We start from the raw sequence: 25,926 nt of genomic DNA on the forward strand, positions 1-25,926 counted from the left end.
GCCCCCACAGCTGAAGTCTAGCAGCTCCTCCACCAATGCCACCAAACATGGTCCGACAGGAAGGCTGCTTACTGGCTCTCACTGCTAAATCTGTGCCAGCTGTTATGACTGGGTGCCTCGTGGGCGTGGCCAGCAAGGGCAACATGGCGGATGCGTTCTGGGACAGCTCCACCACTAATCCCAGTAATCCCCCGCTCATTAAACCATCCGAAATGAGACGCCGTGGTGGATTGCTGGGCAAGCCCTCTAGACACCTGGGGTGCAGCAACACCATCGAGGCCGTTGTTGTGTGGGCAGAGCAGACAAGAGCCGGGCCCCGGCTCGGCGAGTGCAGCCTGGAGTCCGTGGCATCGTTGCTACGGGGACGGAGCCGCCGCACAGGAGAAGCGGGGCAGAGACACACATTGCTTAACTTCCCGGCAGCCAGAAGCGGATTTAGAAGCTGCACGCAGCGCTGCCTGGTAAGGAGCTGAGCGGGTGGTGCTGTGCCGGAGGAGTCGACTGTGGTTTCCGGGCCTGCCTGGACATGCAGTGGAGGCGGCATGAATGTGGCCTGATTTGAAGTGAGTCAAGAAGTGGAGAAGGCTGCGACCTGCGCTGTCCACATGCTGTGAATGGTGGTGGCGGCGTGCTACCTCGAGGAAGAGATTGCGGCCCACTCGAGTTGCCTCTGGGAATTGCTTGCGGCACGTTCGGGCTAAAGGCTGAGGCAATGTGGATGAGGGAGTGCGATGGTTGGAGAGCCGTGATACGGAGCGCAGACACTGCGAATGAGCCCAGAAGGGTATGCCTGAACTGACTGCAGTGGAGCATTGCGCAGGCACAGGGCAGGCTGGCAGACCGGAGGCAGAGTCTGAAGTCACTAGTGGGACTTGCCATTAATCACAGCACCAACACAGAAGTTCGGCCTGAGGGAGCGGCATGCACTTGACTCTGAGAGCGCACAGGTGCTGAAGACAGCTCGTGGGCACTGCTGGGACCCCGGATCGAAGTGATGAGTGTATGAGCGTGAGAAGGGGAGACAACTGGTGAGTGAGGGGGACCCTCCTCAGGATGGTGATTCGGTGGGGGAAGGCCTGTAGCACACCAATGGGATAGTTGTAATCCGGGGCGTGGCCTGGGTCTAGTACAATGCATGCTCATGCCCACAGGGAGGCAGATAAACGCAGGTGGCGCAGGTGTGAGCATGAGAAGGAAGGCCTTAGTTGATAAACATCCCTGTGCGGGATAATTATTATGCCAAGTGCCTGCTCTGGGAGCGAGACCGATAAGCAAGTTCCTGGTGTGCCGGAGAGGGGGAAGGCTGCCAACTCACCACTGGGGGGGGGAGTACTGGGCCACTGAAAATAGTCGCTAGACTGGGTCATGAGGAAGTTACATGGCAGGACCAGAATATACTCACTGATCAACTCAGTGGGGGACTTATAGCGGGCTCATCGCACCGTTGCTACTAGGTGGTGCAGCACGGCGAGTTGTGTGGTCTTGCTTGGTGCCTGGCTCTGCTCTACTGGAGATTCAAGACATCTGGTGTGCACTGGAGGGTCTTGCTGGACAGATGGGCCGCACCAGACGAGCTGGATCGAGGACCTCCTCGCAAGTTACTGGCCTAGTAGACATGGATCAAACGCAATCACTAACACAGCAGGACCTCCCAAAGGTTCGATTGGCCGCCATCCTGACTGCCATGGAGCGATCCAGGGAGTCCCTGGAATCCAAAATTGACAAAGTGGCGCTCAAACTTACAGTGCTGCACGCATACCATCGGAAACGGAAGGACAGAGTTACTGTTATGGAACAAGATGTTACGGAACTGATGCCTGCCACTGAGAGCCTGGAAAAGCGGCAAAATGCACACGAGGCCAGAATATGACATCTGGAAGAACGAGTGGAAGATGCAGAGCGCCGTTCCAGGAGGAATAATGTTCCCCTGTTTGGGCTGCCAGAGGGGGCGGAAGGTCAGGCCGCTGTGGCCTTTCTTGAACACTAGCTGAAGGTTATACTGCCATCCTTTTCTCCCTTTTTCACTATAGAATGAGCGCATCGCATCCCAGGTCGTAGACCAGTACCAGGCAATGGGGCATGTCCACTCATATTCAAACTGCTGCATTTCAAGGACAGAGATATGATCTTGCGGGAGACCAGGGAGATGCCGGAGGTCGAATTTGACAATGCAAAGGTCCTCTTTTTCCCAGATTACACAATGAGGGTTCAAAGCCAAAGAGGATCTTTTCTCCATGTTAAACAGAAACTTAGACAGGCTCCGGGTGGTCTCTGAAGGGAAAACAAGGTTCTTTGATACGGCTAAGACATGTGGGACTGGTTGGAAACCATGGGTCAGTTCTCGGGGCCCAGACCTACGGGCATCCCAGGTGCCAGGAATAAAGGGACAAGTGGAATGAGGAGTCGCAGTCGAAGGTCCAGGCAACAGAATCAGGTCCTATCGGTGGCACCTGACCTCGAGCAAATCAGACAGGAACAACAGGCGGCGGTCCGAATAGCGGAGAGGATAGCTGAAGCTGCACAGTCAAACAGCAAAGAGGGAACTCCGATCCACTCCTTGGAAGATGAAGGTTCATCTGCAGCCAGTATATCAGATGTCGTATCGCTGCGGATGCCTGATGTGACGCTGCAGACTTCTGATGGTATTGTATAGCAGCTGGGGTCATGATGATGACTTCATGAACTGTCTGAAGAACTGTATCCCTATGACATTTGCCATTTTTATCCTTGCATTGTCTAATGTACTGTGGCGGCAGCATAATTGGAGAGATACTTAGACCTACACAAAATGCTTGTGGGTCACTTTTGTGGAATACATGATTAGATGCTAGGACAGAAGCCATCTGGGGATCTTAAAGTGGCATGTCCTACGTGGCCTTTCACCCCCTCATAACTTCCTTTATAAAGGGAACCAGTTAGTTATACTGACAGTTTGCTTTTCGTCAGGGTTTGGGCGGTACCTGTAGCTTTTTTGGGGGACCGCTCTAGTAATGTTTTTTTGTCTCCAGGTTGGCTCACTTACCTTTCTTTTAGTTGTAGTATTTTGCTTTGGGAGGACTGGGTGCCGATACTACAATTTGCCAATTCACGCATACGACTGCACACATCGGTTCGACTACATTTCACACTCGATTAAAGAATTGATATGACTGACCACACTAAACTTACTTGGAATGTGCGGGGTCTAGGTAACTATCTTGCAGATATGCGGCTGTCATACCTTGCTGGGGGGGGGATTGTCACTTAATGAAGCACACAAACTCATGAAGTACAGGATGGGAGGCTTTATTGCCAATGATCCATTCGCCAACATGAAAGAGAACACAACGCAAGTACAAGGTCCGGTTAAAGAATATCCTGGGTTTCAGGTTGGCTCCGGAAGACAAGGCAGACGCAAAACAAAAAAAAAAAACAAGGATCAGTGGACGGCTTTATTGAGAACCAAACTGAGGGGGAGGGAAGACAGAATGTGAGGGGAAACACCGTTCCCGCTACACGGGAGGAAAGCAGCTACCTGTTCCCTCCTAGTGTTTTAACGAACCCCAGGACACGCTGACGTACCTGTTCCAGCCACCCTCCTCCAGGAGAGTGGCGGGTCGTAGCGCAGTGTCGGACTCTGCCGACGTTTTCTTCTGGTTCACGGGATGTTGCGGCGTCCTCCGGTGTGCGGCTGGGCAGGCGGTTCACAACGGGCTGCTGATCCAGCGTTTTCACCCTTCCCGCCACGTCTCTCAGCTCTTCCGTGGATCTCTCGGTTGTTCCGAGCTCCTCCCCCTTCAATCCGCCAGTGTTGCTGGATAGGGTCCACAGGCCTGACGTCACGCCCCCTAGCTCCTCCTCCTGCCAGCTTCCTGGCTTGTTAAAGGGACCGAGCTCGTCCCGTACCTGCGTTATCAGGATATCAGTATTAGCAAGGGATTCCGAGACCTGCTCCCCACACTCAAACCATTGAGAGCCAGCAGGAGGAACAGCATCTGAACGTCCTAAGCGTGGTTTTAGTGGCTCATAAAAGGTTTTGGCGGTTTTCTTTTCGGTTTTTCCCGCTTGGACGAACCTTGGGTTCTTTGGTAGTCCCTCTATTCTGGGCCCTAACATAAGAGGTGGCCATTTCCACCGCATGCTCCAGTGTCAGGCCTGCATGTTGGCGTAGCCACCTTTGTGTCCCATATGGGAGTGTCTACAGATATTGCTCAAGATAAATCTCCATTATTTCCTCTCGAGTAGAGTCCAGAGGCTTGAGCCACCGGTCTGCAGCATCCTTGATTTTATAGAAGAGAGTCTTTGGTGTATCCCCAGTTACGCCTCTCACTTGCCTAAAGCGAAAGCGGTGTGCTTCATCATCGACCCCAAGGTGGTCAAGTATGAATTGTTGTACATGCCTGCAGGTGGGGGGTACCATCCCGATTAGCTATTTGATAAGCCGCCTGAGCTTTGCCAGTGAGGAGGGGTGCTAGGTAAAAAGGCCAACGATCTCCGGGCCTGGCGCTACCCCTTGCAGCCCGTTCGAAGTTAAAACAAAATGAAATGGGGTCGTCACCAGGAACGTATTTCTGTAAAGGAATAACTGTTCTGGGTAGGGCAGATGCTCTTCCTTGTCCCAGGACCTGTAAAAGCTGGGTTTGTCCTTCCGCCAGCTTCGTGACGTTGTCAGCTTGTGTTTGTATGGCCGAGGTAAACACAGCCCGCTCCATTTCGGCTTGACTGGTGTTCTTTTCCATGGCCCACTCAAGCTTATTCTGGGCCTCTCGCATCTGGGCTATAACCTGCTCCATCTTGTGTCAGATGGGTTTTTCCCACATTCTCCACCACATTTGTCACGCCTTAATGGGGGGGTGGGGGTGGGGGGGAGAATTATCCCTTAATGAAGCACAGGCACTCAGGAGGTACAGGATGAGAGGCATTATTGCCAATGATCCGTTCGCCAAAATGAAAGAGAACACAACGCAAGTACAAGGTCCGGTTAAAGAATATCCTTTTTGGTTTCACTGGTTCCAGAACAGTAAGGAGGGCGGTTCCAGCTTCAAATCTCCAGGCTGGGTTCCAGGTTGGCTCCGGAAGACAAGGAAGACCCCAAAAAACAAAAACAAAAAAACAAAGATCAGTGGACGGCTTTATTGAGAACCAAACTGAGGGGGGGAGACAGAATGTGAGGGGAAACACCATTCCTGCTACATGTTTGGAAACCAAAGGAAGCGAAGAAAGCAGCGGTGACGTCCCGCTTGCTACCCGTTCCCTTCCGGTGTTTTAACGAACCCCAGGTCACGCTGGCGTACATGTTCCAGCCACCCTCCTCCAGGAGAGTGGCAGGTCGTAGCGCAGTGTCGGACTCTGTCGACGCTTTCTCCTGGTTCATGGGATGTTGCGGCGTCCTCCGCTGTACGGCTGGGCAGGCGGTTCACAGCGGGCTGCTGATCCAGCGTTTTCTCTCTTCCCGCCACGTCTCTCAGCTTTTCCGCAGGTCTCTGGGTTGTTCCGAGCTCCTCCCCCTTCAATCCGCCAGTGATGCTGGATAGGGTCCACAGGGCTGACGTCACGCCTCCTAACGCCTCCTCCTGCCGGCTTCCTGGCTTGTTAAAGGGACCGAGCTTGTCCCGTTCCTGCGTTATCAGTATATCGGTATGAACAAGGGATTCCGAGTCCTGCTCCCCAGGCTCCTCCTGACAGCTGCTTATTCTTACCTTAAGCGACATAAGGTATTCCCTATTACAAGAGATACACCTAAAAAAAGTCAAAAAGGTCCGGCTGCAAAGAAAATGGAGGGGTAAGGTGTATGCCACTGACTTTTCTTTGTTTTTACTTGGGGCCCAAATTTGGATCTGCCCAAGCACAACCTTTGCGACAGAGGAGGTCCTTGTCGATAAGGACGGCAGATATGTTTTCTTGAAAGGCCGACTAGATGGGCGTTATTTACTGCTGGGTAATGTGTATGCCCCTAATATGGACCAGGGTCAATTTCTTTGTTCGCTTTCCCTAGTGTGACAGTCTGTGGCTTATTGGAGGGGATTTTAATAGTGTCCTGAACTCTAGTTTGGATAGATCTTCCCCACCCCTGAGGTGCACCACCGCCACAACCAGTTCTACCTTACTGAGCACTTGGGTGCGTGGGTGGGATCTGGTCGACATAAGGAGGCATCGTAATCCTGAAGAGAGAATATACTCATTTTACTTGGCACCTCACAATTTTCATGTATGACTGGATAGGTTTCTGTGTTCACCCCCGTACTTCCCCACATGACGGGCTCGGACTACCGGGGTCGTACGCATTCTGATCACAACCCCCACTATATTACATTGGCATGGGAATGCGGGACACCTGCTATCCCTATGTGGGGATTGCAACCGGCGATGTTAGAAGATCCTTTTTTCCGGGACTGAATAGGGGAGGCCATCAATGAATATTTCACTCTTATGACCGTTCATTTTCCTGTCTTACGTATGCAGATGACATTGTAATTATGGACCTGACCCCCATTGGTCTTAACAAAAAGCTGTCACAACTGCAGAATTATACGTCTGCACAATTTCTGAAGATTAATGTTTCTAAAAGTAAGGTTCTGATTATGAAACGAGGTAAAAATAGAAAAGTCAGTAATTTTAATTGGAGAATTGGTCCCGAAAAATTGTAGATTGTAGATTCCTACCTCTATCTGGGGAAAGTTATATCAAGTAGTATAAGGATTAGTCCCCATACTGAACATAGCTTTTGTAAAGCGACATCGCATGCAAATGGCCTACGCCTATTTTATAGCCCTATGGGTCGAAGACATTTCTTACATCTGCTTTTAGTCTTTAAAGCCAAAATCCCTCCCACCTTGTTATACGCGATTGAATCCATACCAGTAAGCGAATGGAGCTTCTTGGATAAGATCGAAGGTCAAATCTTTCTTAAATTATGTAACCTTAATACTCTTGTCCCCATAGCCTCCATTAGGCTAGAATTTGGCTCGGTAAGTTCATTTATACAAGGTTTAGCTAGGGTAATACGTTGGGGTTACCAGCTAAAGAACAGTGAGCCCCTTTCATTGAGGAGTCAGGACATTTTTGTAGGACAAATGTATAAATACTCTTTTTCAAGTGATTTCTTCTTGGCACTGCATCATTTTAACGTACAAGAGGATTTGGTGCTGTACTTTTCTCTCTCCGAATTGAAATCTTTTTTTTAAGATTTCAAGTGGCTTAGTCAGCTATCAGAGAGATGCCAATATATGTAGAGCAAGGGCCAGACTGGTAACAATAGTCAAGGATTCCTCCTCGAGCGTTCCCCAGAAGTACCTTTCCTGGAATTTAAGCCACTGTATTCGCCAGTGGCTCACCCTCTGTCGCATGAACCTTTTACCACTAAATGATTTAATCGTAAATTGGTCACTTAACAGGAAAGGTGGAAAAAACTGTAACTTCTGTAATCAGGGTACCCAGAACCTTGATCATATCTTGTTTGTATGTTCGGCTTTGTCTTCATCTCGATTTAGGTGGCTTCGACCAATGTTTATTCAGAATGGCATTAAAAATGTTTCGTCTGCTCGAGAATTTTTGTTTTGTCCAAAAAATGAAACATTATACATAGATTTTTTAAAACTTTTTTAGGGAGTTTATGAATATATTTTACATTTTCTTAAATAGTCTTCTTGTATGGTTGGCTATGTATTTAACTAGTTTTCTTATAATATTGCTCTCAAAGCCCCAAGCTCTTATGTCTCCTCGACCTTCCGTATCTATTTCTTACCTGTGGAAAATATATATTTATGATTGTTGTTATCTTATTGCTGTTTGCACATGACTGGGTTTTATCTATTTTGAATGAGTTCTAAGGGAAATGGTTTTGCTGCTTTATGACGCACTTAATATAAAATATATGGAGGTGCTATGATATATTTTTCCAATTTATATTTAACAGGATTTGCTGCTATGTTGTTGCTGCTATATGATGCACTTATTTTAATAATTTGCCGCTAGATGAAATTGCTTCCTTATGTTATTCTGTCAAATTGCACATGCTTTATAATTATATACTGTGTCATCTTTCGTATTTCTCTACTGGAGGGCCCCTACTGCTGCCTAGCTGTCTTTTGATGATCTAAATCTGTACAAATCAATGTAGTGACGTAGATATAATGGTTTTAATGAAGTGTTTTTTAAATTATTATTTAAAACTACGTCTATTTATGCACGTCTTAAGTGGACCTCATTAGAGATCCAAATTCTTAATAAACATGTTGAATATCACTCCTAACACTGGGACCGCATAGTCCACTATGGTGGAGTGGGCTGCTATGAAAACCACACTACGGGGGAAGAGCCTGAGGTTGGGTAGTGGCTTGAAAAGGCAAATAGAATCAGTATTACTCGTATTGGGAAGGGATCTACTGGCATTAAAATCCCAAGTAGTGGAAGGTGCTCTAGATTCGATGTCCAGCATTTAGAGGCGCTTAAAAAACACACGGAACTCCTCGAGGGCCAGCAGTGCTTGCATTTTGCGGTGCCACACGCTAAAGCTGACAGATCTGGGCCTTTATTAGCCTGGTTGATCAAACAGGATAAAGCCATGGGACCCATTACTGCATTCCAATCACCGGAAGGCGGACTTAAGTAAACATAGCATGAAATCCATAGTGAACTGACCACAAACTATACTAAACTGTATAAGTCGGCTTTGGATGTCGCTGAGACAGCAATACACTCTTTTCTAGATGGCCTTACCTTTGCCACTATCACTGCCGAACAGTGTAGGTAATTGGATACTCCACTCGCGCTGGAGGAAGTGAGAGGTACAATGCGAGCATTGCCGTCTGGTAAGGTCCCTGGACCGAACGGCTTACTCCACAAATTTTATAAGACATACGCTGATTTGTTAATCCCACAACTCCTTGAGGTATACACGGAAGCCTTTGAGGGCGCGTCTATCCCATCCTCCCTGACAGAAGCAACGTTGATCATTCTTCCAAAACCGGATAGAGACCCCACACATACAAGTACTTATCGACCATTGGTTGGCTGCTTAATGGGGACTATAAGGTGTTGGCAGGTGTTTTGGCAGGTCGATTAGTGCTTATCACCCCGCACCTGGTTCATCAGGACCAGAGTGGCTTTGTCCCGGCCCGAAACACCCCTCTAAATATCCGTAGTCTTTTCAGGGTAATGTGCAGCACGACAGCAGTTTGGCCGGCAGCAGGCTGTCTAGTCTTGGACCCGGAGAAGGCCTTTGACACGGTGGAATGGCCTTATATGTTTGCTGTGTTGCGATTCGGGTTTGGGCCATACTTCCTGAGCCTAGTCAGACTATTGTATGGAGCTCCTGCGGTGCGGGCCCGTTTAGGGACTTAATTCTACAGGCCCACACCGATCGGGAGAAGTACTAGGCAGGAGTGCCCTCTTTCCCCACTAATCTTTTCTCTGGCTGTAGAGCCTCCAGCTATAGCGCTGCGTAAGTCAGCGGAACGCTGGGGTATATCATTAGGCGAGGAAACACATGCCATATTACTTTATGCGGATTACATTTTGCTTTATATTAGGGACCTGCAGGCAATACCCCCGAACATCCCTGAAATACTTAGACAGTTTGCTTCTGTGTCAGGCCTGGGTGTGAACTCGAGGAAATCATGTTTATTTCCCTTTTCTCCTCACGCAGACGCTCCTCATTTAGTAGCGGATTGTGCACTAGTGGCCTGGCAACCAGTTATGTTCCGGTACTTGAGGGTCTGGATTTATCACACTGACAGGGATCTCCTGGATGGTAATCTATCCAGAGTGATCAGTAATTTACGATCCCAAATAGAATTCTGGAAAACGCTCAACCTGTCTGTTGCAGGTAGGGTGGCACTTATTAAAAAGGTGATGCTGCCCAGACTGTTGTATTACTTCGCTAAACTCCCGTTATATCTAGCAGAGTCATACTTTCGGCCACTGGAAGGCATGATAAGAGACCTCATATGGAACAATACGCGCTGTTAGGTGGCATTAGCTAAATTATACTTACCTCACACATGGGATGGGTTAGCCCTACCCAATATGGAGCATTGTTACCTGGCGTCCCAAATACAATGGGTTGCAAAATGGGCAGAGAAACTACATCTTACAGATACAGTGGAATGTGGTCCCCCGTACACGCTGGATAAGCTCCTTTTTATCTTCTACCCTGGTAGAAGTTACAGATACAGTGGAATGTGGTCCCCCGTACATGCTGGATAGGCTCCTTTTTATCTTCTACCCCTGGACTAGGTCACACACTTCTCTTCTCCTCCTGGTGCGAATAGCCCAGAAAGGCCTCCATAGAGCTTTGCATCTTACAAGACATGTCATACCATATGCACCTACAATCCTGGGAATGCCGAAAGAGTGGGGCAAAGTTAGGGCGGCTGAACTCACGGACTGGCATGACGCTGACATATACACATTAGGAGACTATCACATGGGAGGTGCATCACGGCCCCCTCTTTCTCTGACTGAAGAAGAGGGTGTTCGCCCTGGGCAGTTTCTGATACATGCCGCTTGGATAGCCTTGCTGGGGCGTCATTGGGGCAATATATCACAGGAACTTCCAACACATCTCCTGATGCAGTACATACATGGGATGGGCATGGGACGGCACCTTATAAAATGGTTCGCTGAATCAATTTGTGAACATACCATAGATTTAACACCCCTGCATTCTAGATGGGAGGCAGACTTGCCACGACCTTGTACACCCAAAGAATGGGCCACATTGTTGGAGAGCCCTATATGTATTCCCAGAAATGTAAGGTTTTGGCTGATCCAATTCTATATAATTCATAGAGCGTATTTAACCCCAGTTAAAATTAATAGGTACTTTAATAGAGTGGACACTTGTTGCCCACGCTGCAAAATGGTAGACGCCCATCTTCTGCATATGCTGTGATCATGCCCCAGGTTGTAGGAATACTTGTATGGTGTGATTTAATCACTAATCACAAGCACAGATAGGGCTTTACCAAACACATGGGAGGCTTGTATTGCAGGAATATTTCCTAGAGATAAGAAACACAGGGCCTCTTCTAGTTTCTTAGATCTGGGTCTAGCGGTATTCAAAAGCAGTGGCGGCTAGCCGTGGGAGTGCTGCGGGGAGGGGCAGGGTAGGGAGTAGTAAACTCCGGCATTCGTCCGAAAGGAGTTAAGTAAATAAAACAATTTACATTGCGCGTGCTGCATCGCCGAGTTGGCGTTGCTTCGCGCACAATGTAAATTGTTTTATTTATTTATATATTTATTACTTCATTCACCCGTATGGCGGAGTTTCCTACCCCCACCCTGACCCTCCCCCGCCCCGCCTCACTGCGGCGCAGCACTCCCACGGCGAGCCGCCACTGTTAAAAAGGCTTGTCACGCGCGATGGAAAGTCAAAGACCCCCCACCGCTTACAGCCTGGATACAGTCCATGCTGAACTAGGCTAAGGCTGAAGCTGTCTCTCTACTGAGGAAGGAAATGCTTGGGCTGTGCAAGTACCCCTTTTTGACAGCCTGGAATACAATCCTGACTGATCTTCAAGTGGCAATAGCCCTGGATGACGCCTTAGACATCCCCAACACAACTTAATCTAGTTTGCTCATGGGTCGTAGTGTGCCCTGGCAATGAGATGGTGTGGAACGAACTCCACAGAAAATGCATACTGGCCCAGCATGCAGCAGTATGATACTAAAACGGACATATCTAAAACTGTCAAACTGGCATTATTGTGACAGGCATGGGTTGCCTGCCGTTACCTTAGCCTACCCTGCTTTCCCATGTTTTTCTTTTTGGTTTGTTGTCCAACGTTCTATTGTTATACATAAAATAGTTTGATCACCAACCCTGATACTACGGCAGGGCCGACAGAAGCTACTGGAAAAGAGGCATGTGGAACAAATTTGTTTGTGACAAAGGAACCTGTAACTTGATCATTTATTGTAATGATAGTAGGTATTGATCGATATGATATATCTCTGTCGTATTGGTTATAAGTCATTATGCTGCATGAACATGGACAGGTTAGCCACCTTCTGTTTGCATTGTGGTACACCGTTTGAAAACATTTTGATTTCTGTAAATGTGTACTGGTCCCACACATTTTCTAAGTGGTTGTTTTATGTATCATATATGTCAAAACTCAACAAACAGATCAAACAAAAAATGACTTGTTGCCTCTCCTCCTCAGAGTGTGAGAGGTGTGTGTGGTGTGAGCTTTTAAGTACCTGAGTGGCTGAGGACCAGGCTGGAGGTTCCCATGTGGGTATGTAACTTAGGTTTGTGAAATAACATTAAAAGAGTAGTTGACATTGCTTGCTTTGTCCAGCTGCATGTCCCTGTGCTGTTGTTTTCTCTTCTCTTATACTGTAGATGCCTTCATAGCCAATCTGTTTTATGGTTAGATCAGGTAAACCAACTTTCAATGAAGCAGATTGAGGCTATTTTTAGGTCTCGCCTGAGCCAGCACATGCGACGATCTGGCGAGACATTTAGTAACTGGGCTTTAGAAATCCTACCATAGCCTAAAGCTTGCGGTTACGCGCGTGGTGACGCGCACAGGCGCCATCTGGCTTACGCTTCCACTTTCAGTTATGCGCGCCCCACTCGCGTGTTTTTTTTACATTTTCTTTTTTGCACGTGCGCGCACATAACTCCCGGTCGCGGCCGCACGTCTTGCTTGTTGCGCGGCCAATGCTTGTTATGAAGGTTGCTTTCTGCAGCTCATTGCTAAAGCTCAGCGCCTGTGTTGATAATAGGAAAGCGGGCGCCGTGCTGCAGCTTAAAGTTTCATTACGTTTATACTTCAGACCGACGTACCCTTTCATATTACAATCACGGGCGGCATCTGTATTGATAATACGAAAGCGGGAGCCGTGCTGAATTATAAACTTAATGAAACTTTATGCTGCAGCACAGCGCCCGCTTTAATATTATCAATACTTACGCTGCAGCAATAAGTTTATACTTCAGACCGGCACACTCTTTCGTATTGTCAACACAGGGGCCGCCACAGCTTTGAGCAGTCAGTCTCTCGACCAGTAAACACTGGTGCTTCTTCTGTGTTTACTTATATAATGTCACATGGTACGGGGTGTGCAGATCGTTGATAAACTTTGTAAAGGGGGCAGTGTGGGGAACGGCTACATTTTGTGCACCCAACAATAGTTGTATATTGCCTTTCGTTAAGAGAAATTCCACTCTGCATTTGATTCCCTTAAGTGAGCTAAGGGTCACTTTCTAGAATCATCCGTTTCTCCTAATGACCTCTTTCATGTGAGGGGATCTCACTCAGCCAGAACTCATTTTACCGGAGGACAAGGTAGTGTTAATTACCCTTTTGCTGTTCAGGGTGGGGGACGGTGATGGTCCAGAGGACGCTAATATTTAATTCATTTCTCTTTGAGTAAAGTGTGTCAAATTGAGAAACCCCTCTCCTTCTTTAAATCACCTCCTCCACCATATCTTTTATTTCTCCCCTCCACGTCCATGTTCTTCTCTACTCCGAATGGGCACTTAACAATTACTATCCCCAATATTAAGCACAATGTAAATAAATACGTCATGATTAGCGGTGGCGTGTCACTGCCCTCCTCCCCATCTCTGGTAGAGAGATGGGCCTTCCCCGAATTGCCACACTTGTGTTGGAAGGGTTGGACAAATCTCACAACGTGTTTTTCTTTCGCGCTGTTGTTTTAAAAGTTGCTGGGCGAGATAACATTAACTATTGCTGCACAACGAAATCTACAACACATCCTTCAAAGAGTCTAGACGAAAAGCTGCACATTTACATGCCAATTTCTGAAGGGAACTCGTGATGGGGGCCAATGGAATAATGCAACACGGGACAACCAAATTAAGGTTGACTACGTTTTGCAGCAAGAAAAGGCAAATTATACAGGGTAATGTGGCAAATTTTTTGATAAGTCATTAGTTTGTCATTTATACACATGGTTATACTGACGAGGAGAAGATTTTTCCTCATTAGAAGCAGTTTAACAAGCACATACAGAAATAAGCAAATGAACGACCAGCAAACCTTTGCAAAGGGCCTTCCACTGCACGCAAACACGTTGGTACGTTTAAAAAAAACTTTTGATCTGTTTCAACTAGAAACAAAACTTTTTTTGCTACAATTTGCAGATTATGCAGCAGATGGTGAATTATGTGGCAAATGCAGCAAATTCATAGTTATTAAAAAAAAAAAATCTGCAGCCGCAGCATCGCAGGACTCCAGTGGCCCTGCTCATTATATAATCCAGAGAAGCGAGAGAAGACAGGAGGAGAAGGATAGAGTGTCCCCTCTCACAAGCACACTCTAGCATTTTTTGAAGCCTTAGAAAACTTGTATCTAGATTGCTGCGTCCTGTCAGTTGAATGAAGGCTTTCGACTAGAAAGTATCCAATGCAACAGTTCAAACTTGCCATCCCCCACAAAATAATGGCAAAGTTTCTATCATTCCCAGACGCTCCTAATCTGAGATTTGATTCTATCCTATCCTAATCTTTTTTCCTAGCTTTGTTAGTTGCTGCTGTTTAAGGGATAGTGCATGTAATATTGCCATACTTAACTCTATTTTCACACCTTACATAAAGGAAACTTCTGCTATGTTCAGAGACTAAGTGGTCCGCTCACTTTCTTTCAGTGTTTACTACCATGTGCCCAATCCTAAAATTATAATTATCCTGACTAGCTTACTTTTTAGGTTGAAGCTCTGTGGCGCATGGTGTATGGCAGTATGGACTTGAAGCCCTGCCCACTCTCCGTCCATACTTGTCATTGGCTTATGTCATTGTCCTTCGTAAATGCTGGCCTCTGATTCGTTAATAGGCTTGTTAGTCCCTCCTAAGTAGCGCCTTTGTAACCTCCCATGAGGACTGGCCCTTTTACTTCGGTGGTTACACGGTACGTCTTATTTAGTCTGTAAGCACTATTTTCTTTAATGAGTTTGCCCTACTGCAGGCACGACATGCTTTCCTGCAACATTCAGCGCGCCATGCGTGCTTTCACAGGGCTCTTTTACAAAAAAAATGTGTTTGTCATCTTGACAGACAAATGCTTTTTCTGGTAAAAGCGCCCCATATCGCGCTTTCACTTTAATAGCGGCTGCGGATCTTTCTTTAGACACGGCTCGTCTAAAGAAAGGGGTGTGGCCTCTATTAACGTGAAAGCACAGCATGGGGTGCTTGTAAACAACAAGCATTGCGTTTGCATTACAATAGGTCTCGCATTTTGAAAACTTTGACCTATTGCCATTGTAAAGGACAATGCGGTTTTTTTAATTCCAGGTTTTTTAAACACATAAATGAAAGGCATTGTGATTTACAGTGCCAATAACTCCAAATCCCGCAATTGCGAGATCTATTGCATTGCAAATGCTTGTCATTCACCTCACTGTACTCAACCTTTTCAGAAAAGTCTTCCTGTGGCTTGAAAGATGCAACAGCTTGACAAAGACTATGGTCAAGAGAACGACAATTGCTCTCACCTTTAAAAAGTGATGTGCTACCTGCCCATGCGCCACATTTTATCACATCTGGCAAAGAGAGCCAGTGTTGAGCAGCACCCACTAGTATTGGCTGGAGGATGTGTTTTAACACAGGACCAAATTGTTTCTAAATGAAATGCAACTCAGCTTGATTGCTTCCCCAAACAAATTCAAGTGCTTCAAAGTTTCTGAGGAACTGGTTGGACTACTACCAACTCCAATGTTCCCAGCATAAAAGCTGCCTGTGTGAGCCAAAAAGATAGTTCACCTTTCAAGTTATAGGACTTGGCCAGGTGTAGAAAGCTTGACTGCTTCGTTGTACAAGTCAAACCCAGACCACAGGAATGACGAAGAAAAAGCCTACTGCTGCTTGCAACTGAAGAGGAAGCAGCTTTCCTTTTGAGCAGAGGGCCTGCTTGAACTTGTCTGAGCAGGTGCTGTGAAATGCTGCTGTAAAGAATTGCTGCCCGAGGGCAGTGAGCCTGCCCTAGAGGAGTGCTACCTCTCCGCCCAAACCAAAAAGCATATTGTGGAAGTGATTCATTTTCTTGCCTCTCCTTATGTTTCCATTACAAGAGACTCACGGTGTGTCTGCAGGAGTTGCTGGTGACCTTTCAAAGTGGTGGGGCGAGCGAAGTGCCCCACACCTCCAAAAAAACAAAAACACATTTTTCCTTCCTACAAAAGCCCATACCCCAAAAAACTCTCCCTCAAAAGCCCAAATTAAAACAACCCCTCCCTCCAAAATAAAGAAAACACAAACTAAATTATTTGCATTACACATTTTATATAAATTAAATTAAATTGTACTAACTCGCGGGGTCCGTGTCCTCCTCACTGTCCTTCCGAAGACTGTGGAACGAAGAATCTAGACTGCTTTCATGCTGTCAACCAGCATGAGAGCAGTGCCAGGATTGGATGGAGCGGGTTAGCCTAGCGCTCCTTCTAGCCCTAGAGGCCTTTGCTTGGTGGAGACCTTCAAAGTGTGCATGTCACTTTGGCCAGTGCAATACCGCCGGCCAAAGTGACATGCGCACTTTCAAGTGTGTGGCCATGACTACTCCAGTCCTCCTGCTGCCAATCGGCCGCAGAGGACACACACTCTTCCGTCTGAGGCAGGGAGCTTGGTTAAAATTAAAAAGGCAATGAAATAATTTCATTACAATTTTATTTTTAACACTTTGTGCATGCTCCCCCGCCCTCATGAAGAGACACCGCTGCTGCTTCCCATCTATTTTCAGCCCAACCGCACAGGATACAGACCTTGTTCTCCCAGGGGAAAGTATAATTGCTTCTTCTTGGTCTGTTTTTGCTGTTTGTGTGCTCTGCTGAGACCCAAATCTGCATGTTCAGAGTCCTCCAAAACTTTCTTTCACCGCTGAAGGAATAATAAAGACTAAACGTGAATGCTCAATAACCTCTATGAACTGGTACTGACATGCAGCTCTGCAGCACGAAAGCCTTCGCTGCGTAGTTATGGTTCTGAAAGGTGCTTCCATTGAAATGGCATTTTTTGATTTGCCTATAACTTTTGACCCCTTGGATGGATTCGCAGGAAACGTGGCAGTTTATTTACTTAGTCAACTAAGTTTCAGCATGCCACGTTTCCTGGGGATTCATCCATTGGAAAAATCTAAAGGGTGTGAAAAACAAGTGATTACCATTTTAACTCCTATAGGAACATTTGCCCAGATCTACAGCCTCGGTAGATTTACACCGGACTTGGCGTGAACGTAGAACTTTACTCAGAAAGTATGATTATTTTTGGTTTGATGTATATGCATTTAGTAGTTTTAAGGATATATGTTTAAAATTGATCCCGAGTGGCATTGAAAGGTTCAACACTTGTATATGTTCTGCCGTTTTAACTTACAAGTCATGAATCGTGAATACTGTCAGTCACATTTTGATTTTTTCTCATAAAATGTGATTGTCAGGATGAGAGGTGAATTTCTTTTTCACTATCGTAAGTATTGCGCTTGGAAAAAAAAATCAACAGCAATTGGGGGCTAACGCCACACTTAACTGACCCTAGGGTAGCCTTCAGCGATACCCAGCCACATGGAAAATACAAAGCACTTCAGAGAAAAAAACACTGGAAAAGGTGCGCGAGTCAGAGATGATTTATGATTAGCCATTTTAGCTGCTGGGTTTGATGGCCATTTGTGCCTGACATAAAAGCCGAAACAGAGCCAAACAAAATAGTGAGTATCTGGCTTTGCTTGGATGGCAGGAGGCTCAATGCTCTAACCCTGCTGTGTAGACCCCATCCGGTTGTGCAAAGCAGTGGTGGGCCATGTGGCAGGTCAGGCATAGAGCTTAGTGCATAACCTCAGCTGCGCATGGCTGATGGCCGTGCACATCCAGGGGTTGGAAATTAGGTAAATCATTACACAAAACTCTAAAATACACTGAAAAAAACCAGAGTTAAAAACTTAGTTCTGGTTCAGACAGGTAAAACAAGTGCAATTCACCAGCTATTGTTTCAAACACACACTAAACTAACCATTTTTCACAGTGTTCCCAATGCACAAAGCACCGATTTGCCAATAGCACAGATACACCAAAGCAATTAGCAGGAGAATAACATGGCGGGCAATGTGACTTATGGCGTATGTTGTGTTTGTTTATAACTGAAAAATTAATACATAACTTCACTTGAGTGGCAAAAGTTCGAGGTAGTAGCGTCAACAATAACTCAAAATCCGGTGTAAGATGAAAATTATCAAAACGTGTCGCTGTATCAACCAAAATGTGGATGTTGTGGTCACAAGTAAAACCGGTGACGCCTCGCCGGGTGGCTTCCGGCGTCACCATGCTCGAAACATCCACCACAGGCAGAAATTCTGCAAGGAGAAAGCGTCATAGAGGATCCCTGATGAGCAATGCAGGACAGCTGGACGCCTAAAACTATAAGCTAAAGGTACAAAGTTAAAAGATGTGCAGACATCTTAACTAGGCATAAAAGTACAGGATGGATAAATAGTACAACCAAGCAAAGGATAAGTAAGAAGTGAGTAACCCAGGGATGACGGAGAACGACATCTCGAGAGGGGTAGTGAGATTAAAGAGGAAGGGAAAAGGTACATGTAAAGGTGTGGAAAGAGGGACTAAGACCCAAATTCCTGCCTCCACCCTAAACAGGTGACAACGTGTATATAAATGTGGACAGAAGGGATGTGACCCAACATCCTGCCCCCACCCTGAACAAGGGACAACATAAATGTGACTGTGGACAAGAGGGACTAATACCCAGCGTCCTGCCCCCTCCAACCAAAAGGGACCAAAAGGGACAACCTGTGATGTATAATAAAAAATAAAAAAATCACACTGAGCTAAGAATATAACGTCATGAGAACAAAGGGACTTGTACCCAATGTCCTGTCCCACAAACTACAAGGGACAACTCTGCCAAGTAAAAACGTGAATGCTCTCCCATGTGAGAAGGCAAGCAAGGTCAAAACCCTGCAACAAAACTCGTGCGGCGCAAGGCGCCTCATGTAAGGGTTCCATGTGAAATTGTGTACAATGCGACTAAAACCCCATAAATGTAAGAAAGGCAGAAACAATGAGGAATGAAACCCAAACAGCCTCACTAGAGGTACCGAATATGTATGTGGGAGAGGGTCCCCAAAAACACAGGGTGAGGCGCAGGGCGGCTTACACACAACATAATGATGTAAAAACACAGGGTGAGGCGGCTTACACACTAAAAACAAAAGGCTGATGCGCAGGGCGGCTTACACACTAAACACAACAAGGTGATGTGCAGGGCGGCTTACACACTAAACAAAACAAGATGATGCGCAGGGTGGCTTACACACTGGACACAAGATGACATTAAAACGTGCAAGGGGGATTGACACCCATATCACACATCCAAAAGAAAGGATGTGCATCAAACCCAAGTAGTGTAAAGGATGACGTAAAAAGAGATAAGACCAACAACATGGAGCGTAACAGCTAGTGTCACATGAGACTAACACCCAAGGTCATGTACAGTATCAGTAAATAACACAAATGCAGTACAATGTGGCACACGCACACAAGGTACAGAGACCAATGACTAAGAAATGGGACTAACACCCATACCCAAAATAACAAAGGGTAAAGACCCCATAAGCCAAACTACATTAACGTAAAGAAGGGACACGGGACTGAGACCCACTGCCATCCCAAAGGCAGGGATCAGACACCTGTAAATAAAACATGCAAGAGACATTAAAGTACAGCATTCGTGAAGGTGAGTACACCCAACAATAGAAATCAGCATAGCAATGTGCACATAACATGACAAGTCTTAAAAATACACAAAAACTTTTTTTTTTTTGATGAGTGTAACAAGAGACAACCATTAAGTATGGATTGTAAACCTATAAATAGGCACTGTAAGCTTAATACAACAACAAATGTCACTGGTGTGCCTGTCACCACGATGATGAGGGACAGGCAAGGAAAGTAGTGGCACACAGAGCTTGAGTAATGATGGTAGAATGCTGCAGAGAAGAAGCCCAGCGAAGACTGAAAAGCAGGTCTTGACCACAGGATCTACCAGCAGAGTTCAATGTCCAGGGTCTGAACCAGAGAAAACTCAAACTCACCGCAGCATTGAAAATGCACACCGTTGCACTTACTTGTAAAGCGTTACAGTAAAAACCATCCTCTTGAGCTAGAATAGCGTGGTTGGCAAGTACATTGCTGTCCAATGCATCATGCCAAAACTTAATAAACCTCGAACGCGTAACAGTCTTTAATCTGCGAGGCGGGAGCGGACGTCATCGTGAGAATAACTTTATTCATGCGAACAAAACGTGGTTGGCAACTTACAGGAGGTAATGCACACTGCAGTCCATAACATCATGCATAGAGTGGCTGGAGGCTCCAGCCACAAGATGGCGGCACGCACAGGAGACGCACGCCGAGTGGCTCACGGCGCGCTCCTGCTGCAAAACATCCATAGGCAGCATTGATGACCAGCAAAGATCAAGACGTCATGAAAGGCTCTGGAACGGCTCCGCGCGACACCATGGACAAGGTAAAGTGCGCGAGCCGTTTTTGAAATTTAAAACACATCGTAACTGGGTTTTTTCCGGCCTCACTGTATGAAAGGTAATGTTCACATATAAACAAATTTAAAACAGTAAACTTCTCACCAAGATGGCCCCCTATTGTGGCAGGCAGGGAGAATTGCCTTAAAAGTAGCGATCGGCCGTTACGAAAGAAACGCCAGCAAGTAAAAGGAAATTGACATCAGTAGAGTTTCACAAGTCCTGCGCTGACACAGAGGCACTATTAGCAGGAAACACCTTCCAGAATTCTCACACAGATGAGACAGTAGTTTGTAGAAGGTCATAAGGGTTGAGTAACTTGAACAGCAAGTCGTTGAAAAAAACAACAACACATTGATCCACACTGAAGGCACATACCTAGACAGCCGCTGTGGACTTTACTTCTTGTTGCCCTGTAGATGCTTCTAGTAGTGTAGGTTCTCCAGCAGGATGTAGGCTGCCTTGATAAAGCCTTTCCAGGTGATGAAAGAACGTACATCAGATGATTTTGTGTGGCCTCAGACACGTCTTGTGACCTGACCTCATTCTTCCAACCACTACCACAGATGAGATGAGGGAGTCGGTGTGGTTTTGTCTGAGCAGCGTCATTGTAGTGAAGATCTGTTCCAACGCAGGCAGTTATCAGGCATACACTCTGCGCAATACCAGTGAAGCAAAGTAAATGGCAGGTTGGCGAACAATGAACAGGTTAGCGCAGAAACAGAGGTACCTCACTGGAGACACAAACGCCGGCAGTCGCTAATTACCTTGTTTGTTATTAAACTGTAGGAACAGTTTGCAGTGACTTGAACTGCAGTTGAAACAAAACAGTAGGAACTGGCTTGGGCTGCAACTGAAACAGGCGCTGTAGAGACAGCAAACAGAAACTTGAGCTGCAGTTGAGACAGGAGCTGGCATTGTAGCGTAGAGGGCGTCCGATGGGAGGTCACTGGTGGGGTCAAGGATGCCAGTTGAGACAGGTGCCAGCTTGAGATACTGTTAAGTGTATGGTAGTAGGTGATTGATGTTTGAAGGTGTGGAAGTAGCTGGTTCTTTAAAAGATCGTCGCCAAAATTCTGTAGTAACTTGGTCCAGACGTGTAGAGGATCTTTAGATGTTTATTAGTAGAAGTTACAGGTAATCCAGTTCAATCCAGTACAGGACAGTACAAGACCAATCATAGACCGCACCAGGAGCAGCCAGTATGGTGCTCAGCCCTTCTCAACTCACATCTCTGGCTCCCAACATTCTGTACTACATCATAAGATGAACATTCCACTGGCAAAGCAAGAGATGCAATGCATAACAACAAAGCCAGGATATTACACTGATCATTTCATTACTTTTATGCGTTTGAGAAAGAACTATGGGGCCACATGTATCAAGTTTTTTTTTGCGTGCGCAAACAAGCCTATTCGCAAAATCGGCCCGTTTCCGAACACAAAAAAGGCTTTTCCAATGTACCAACCTCGATTCGGTAACCTGTTACCAAATCGCAAAATGGGTTTGTGATTAGGTATTTGGAAGGGGTGTGTTTAGGGCATCCCTTCTAAATACTAAATCGCAGCAGTATGTATGAATGCCTCTGCCTGCTCTGAAAAAATGAAAAGAAAACTTGTAATTTTTCTTTTTTAAATGCAACCCATTTTCCTATTAGTAACACGGGCTGCATTAAAAAAAAAAATATTGCTTTATTTAAAAGCAATCACAGACATCATGGTCAGCTGATCCCAGCAGGTCACCATCCTGTGATTTTAGTGATTGCTAATGTGTTGCAAATAGCGACCTACCTCATTAATATTCATGAGCTAGGTTGATATGCGACCCCCCCCCCCCCAGGCATCAGTAAATTAATCTCTTTGAGTTTCATACATTCAAATAGCGATTAACTAATTGCGATTCGTAGAGAATCGTAATTTGGTAATCGCTGTTTGAAATAATGATGCATGTGGCCCTATAACTCTTGTGTTGAATCTGTGACTATATATCTGACTGGAGGATGCAATTTTGAGTGCCATCCTGTAAATCTAGATCACTGGTAATTTGACTTTGACTTAGGTCACCATGGAGGGCACGGACTAAAAATGAGGTCCTTGGGTTCATGGAGCTCACAGTAGCATCCGGTTTTTGCGGATCCAGTGACAGCAGCCAGTGCTTGTTCTAGGTTTGCCAACTAGCTTCTGAATTTCATAGACCCCGAAGAGCTGGCCTGACACCCATGTCCCGCCACCCCGCAGATCACCACCAGGTGAATGTAGGAACTTTCTCTCGCCATGTTTAGTTTACAGTTCTATCTCAGTAATTTTCTTTCATCTCAGTTGTTTCGCACAGTGTGCACCTGTTTTCTATGAGTGGATGAAATCATATTATACTTATTTTTCAGCGCATTCAAACTGGCATCTTGAAAGCATTCAATAATCCGACTACCAAAACAGCAGATGAAGAAACCAAGAGGAAGGTGAAAGGTGAGTTAGCTTGCTTTAAAAATCGACTAGTTTGAAGCATTCAAAGACTCTCTCTTGGTCAGTCAAGTTTCAATGTATGCAGGCTTTCATCCTTAATAGTGATGCTGACGTATGATAGAATGCATATGTTTATTTATTGATCATTTGTTGGATCACTAGTCACCGGCCACAAGCAAGTAAACAGTGCTTCGGAATGCACATGAATGTAGATTGCATTTCGATTTGGAAACAGGACATAAAATAGGTATCAGTGCCCTCTAGATGTCTTTAGCGATTAATGTAAACTCCTTCTAGTTTTTAGGTCTCGCCTACGCAGCGCGAATGCGTTGCTTAGGAAGAGACATCTTGGAATTGATTCGCTTTGTCGGGTAAAACGTGCACGCGTTGCATTGCTTTCAATGGCAACGCGTGCACGTTTAGCGATTCCCTTGCGGGAGCGAGCTTTGGCGACATATGTTTGTAATTATCTGGTGCCCCTGCTCGCTCCCGCAAGGAAAGCGCTGTGTGTGTGTGTGCGCACGCACCACTACGCACCTGCACCCAGCCTTATCCTGTTCTGTATGTTTTTGTAGCGCTGCATGTCGGGCGCACTTCTAAGCATCTGGTGGGTAGTACTTTATGATCGGGAAAACAAGCTCTGTGATAAAAACAGTAAGTAACCTACTGACCAAGCCACATAAAATGCAGTATGGTGACTTGCGCTGTACACGTTCTTTGCAGCGGGCACATAACCCTCTGTGCTACTTAGTCATAAGTGGAAAGAAACTGCCACCAGACAAAACTCGTTATGTCTCCAGCAGGAACATTAGTCACAAGTTATCTTGGCATTTTTATTGTTGCCTCGAAAACTTCAGGACGGATAAGGAACTCCGAAGCAGGTGCTCTATTTTTTTAAATCCATGTTAGTTCTAAACACGGCTCCCGCTCCCCCCAACCCCAAGCTGAGCAGGGGCCGATGATGCACAGAATTTAGACAGCGCGTGTGGGTGCGGTTTGGTCTCAGGTGTAGGGAATTGGAAGCCTTAAGTGCTGTGGGGGCTGGGGCCTCAATGGACGATGTGTTATAAACACTGGGTTTGCTCTACTCACCTTTTACTGACAACATCTCCGAGATCTCGGAAGCCCCACTGAGCTCGGCAGAGAAAGGTACAGTTTCTAGATCTCTGTTGCAAGCACTTACAGGGGTCACATTAGTGTTGAGTATTGCTGGGGCTGTCTGTCTGTACGCCGAGCAGACACACAGCCAGTGGCGCGCTTTGTCCGCATTGCGTGCTCCGCGGTACTCGCGCCCAGTTCACACGCTGCCCGCTTCTTGCACCTCACTTCTTTCGGGCCCTCACGTGAAATTATCAGGCACCCCAAGATATTCACAGCATCTCCAAATCTCTTGAGTTCACCTGTGCCAAATTTGAGCAGCTCACCCAGGCCGTGTTTTTTTTAAATTAATGTTTTTGATCTCTGGTTTGTTTAGTTGTGGTGTTGAATGGTAAAAAATCACTGCTGTGTATATTTTTTTCAGTAAAAGCAGCGGTCGAAGTGTGTTAAAAAAGTATGGGAACTGTGATGCTGCATGCAAGGGGGCGGGGTCAGTAACTGTGGGGAAGAGTCACAGGTGTGGCTAAAAAAACCAAAATGTTCTGTAAGTGTTTTTGGTCTTTCACGGTCTGGTAGCTACATATATAATGACGCACAGCTTAAATAAACGAGCATTGGCATGGCCAATAGGTCTCGCTTTTGGAACCTTATACGTATTTAGTTATGCAGCACAATATCCTTGGTGCTACAATGTCAACTGTTGCATGGCTAAACACTTATAAGGTCCCAAAGGCGAGACCTATTGGCTATGCCAATGCTTGTTCTTTTTCCAGATAGTTTCCTTAGTGATCTGCACCACACTGTAAATTATTTGATAAATCGGACAGTCTGCTAACCCACTTCGTGACAGAGTAACGCATTTTCTGTAGAGAGCCTCTTGGGCAACCTAATTTATAATTATCTCTATCAATGGGCATTATGCTTTAAAGGCTTGGAAGTTCATGTCTCCAGGTAGACAGAACATACAACAAGGATCTGATACAATACAGTGATACAATGATCTGATCAAATAAACACATGTAGTTGTGTAACAAAATCACTTGTGGACATAGCTGGCTTCATCTAATAGGACTGGTACTCTAGAGTTCTATTAGTTATTCTATACCCTCAAATCAAGTAAACAGATTATTGCAGAGCCTACGGTTGTTCGGTGGATACATCTTCTCATTTCGCGATTGACTGACTTCCTTGGCTCGGCCATCAGACATGTCTTCAGACCTGTGAACATCAGCAACTCACTGCCTGCATCCGGCATCGGCTTTCGATGTCCCTTTGCTTTCTAACACTGGTCACATATCCCTGCACTGCTTAACGTTCCTGAGATTTTCTCCTAACAACCCTCAGGATGGCTTGGAGTTTCCAGCATTTTTCGCTGCTGACACCATCACCTCTTCCCTTGCCACATCGAAAACTTTCCCCCATAGTAAGGCCTCGGGCAGGGGTCAGAGCACCACTGTTCGCCCAGCCCATTTTAAATTCCGTTTTGGGAAGATAAAGGTATAAAGATTTTAAGCTAGCTTCTTGTTATGCCTATCTTTTGAGTTGAATGGTTGAGAATCTTGGCGAATTCCAGTGTCATTAATCTGCCATCTTGTCCACCCGTCTGTCTTTGTCTTGTCATTTTTTGATATCTGCTATCTTTCGAGCTGCTCAAACACTGACGTTGGTGAGGAGTGCTGCCATAATATGCATATTGTTTTCCTATTCACATCCTAATGATTCGATACCAAAATTAAGAACAGTAGGCCACCAGGCTTCACTTCTGCCGCTTCGAAGCCTATCATTCTGTGCTTCCATTTGCCAAATGTGTCGTCATTTAAAAGTGCTGTTGCTCCATCACTGTAGAACAAGTCGTCCCTTGACCATGGAGATCC

At 46.0% G+C, this 25,926-nt stretch overlaps 1 protein-coding gene across 4 annotated transcripts in view; it reads left to right on the forward strand.

Annotated features, from left to right (window-relative positions):
- The window catches only part of USP45 (ubiquitin specific peptidase 45), a 1,582,349-nt gene that overhangs the window by 1,095,252 nt on the left and 461,171 nt on the right, over positions 1-25,926 (forward strand). For all 4 annotated transcript variants that reach the window (XM_085611114.1, XM_085611117.1, XM_085611116.1 and 1 more), the window contains exon 10: positions 22,876-22,957. In XM_085611114.1, coding sequence (XP_085467240.1) covers positions 22,876-22,957 — 82 coding nt within the window. The remainder of the gene's footprint in view (positions 1-22,875; positions 22,958-25,926) is intronic.

This window comes from Triturus cristatus, chromosome 6, assembly GCF_964204655.1.
Source record: "Triturus cristatus chromosome 6, aTriCri1.1, whole genome shotgun sequence".
NCBI lineage: Eukaryota > Metazoa > Chordata > Amphibia > Caudata > Salamandridae > Triturus > Triturus cristatus.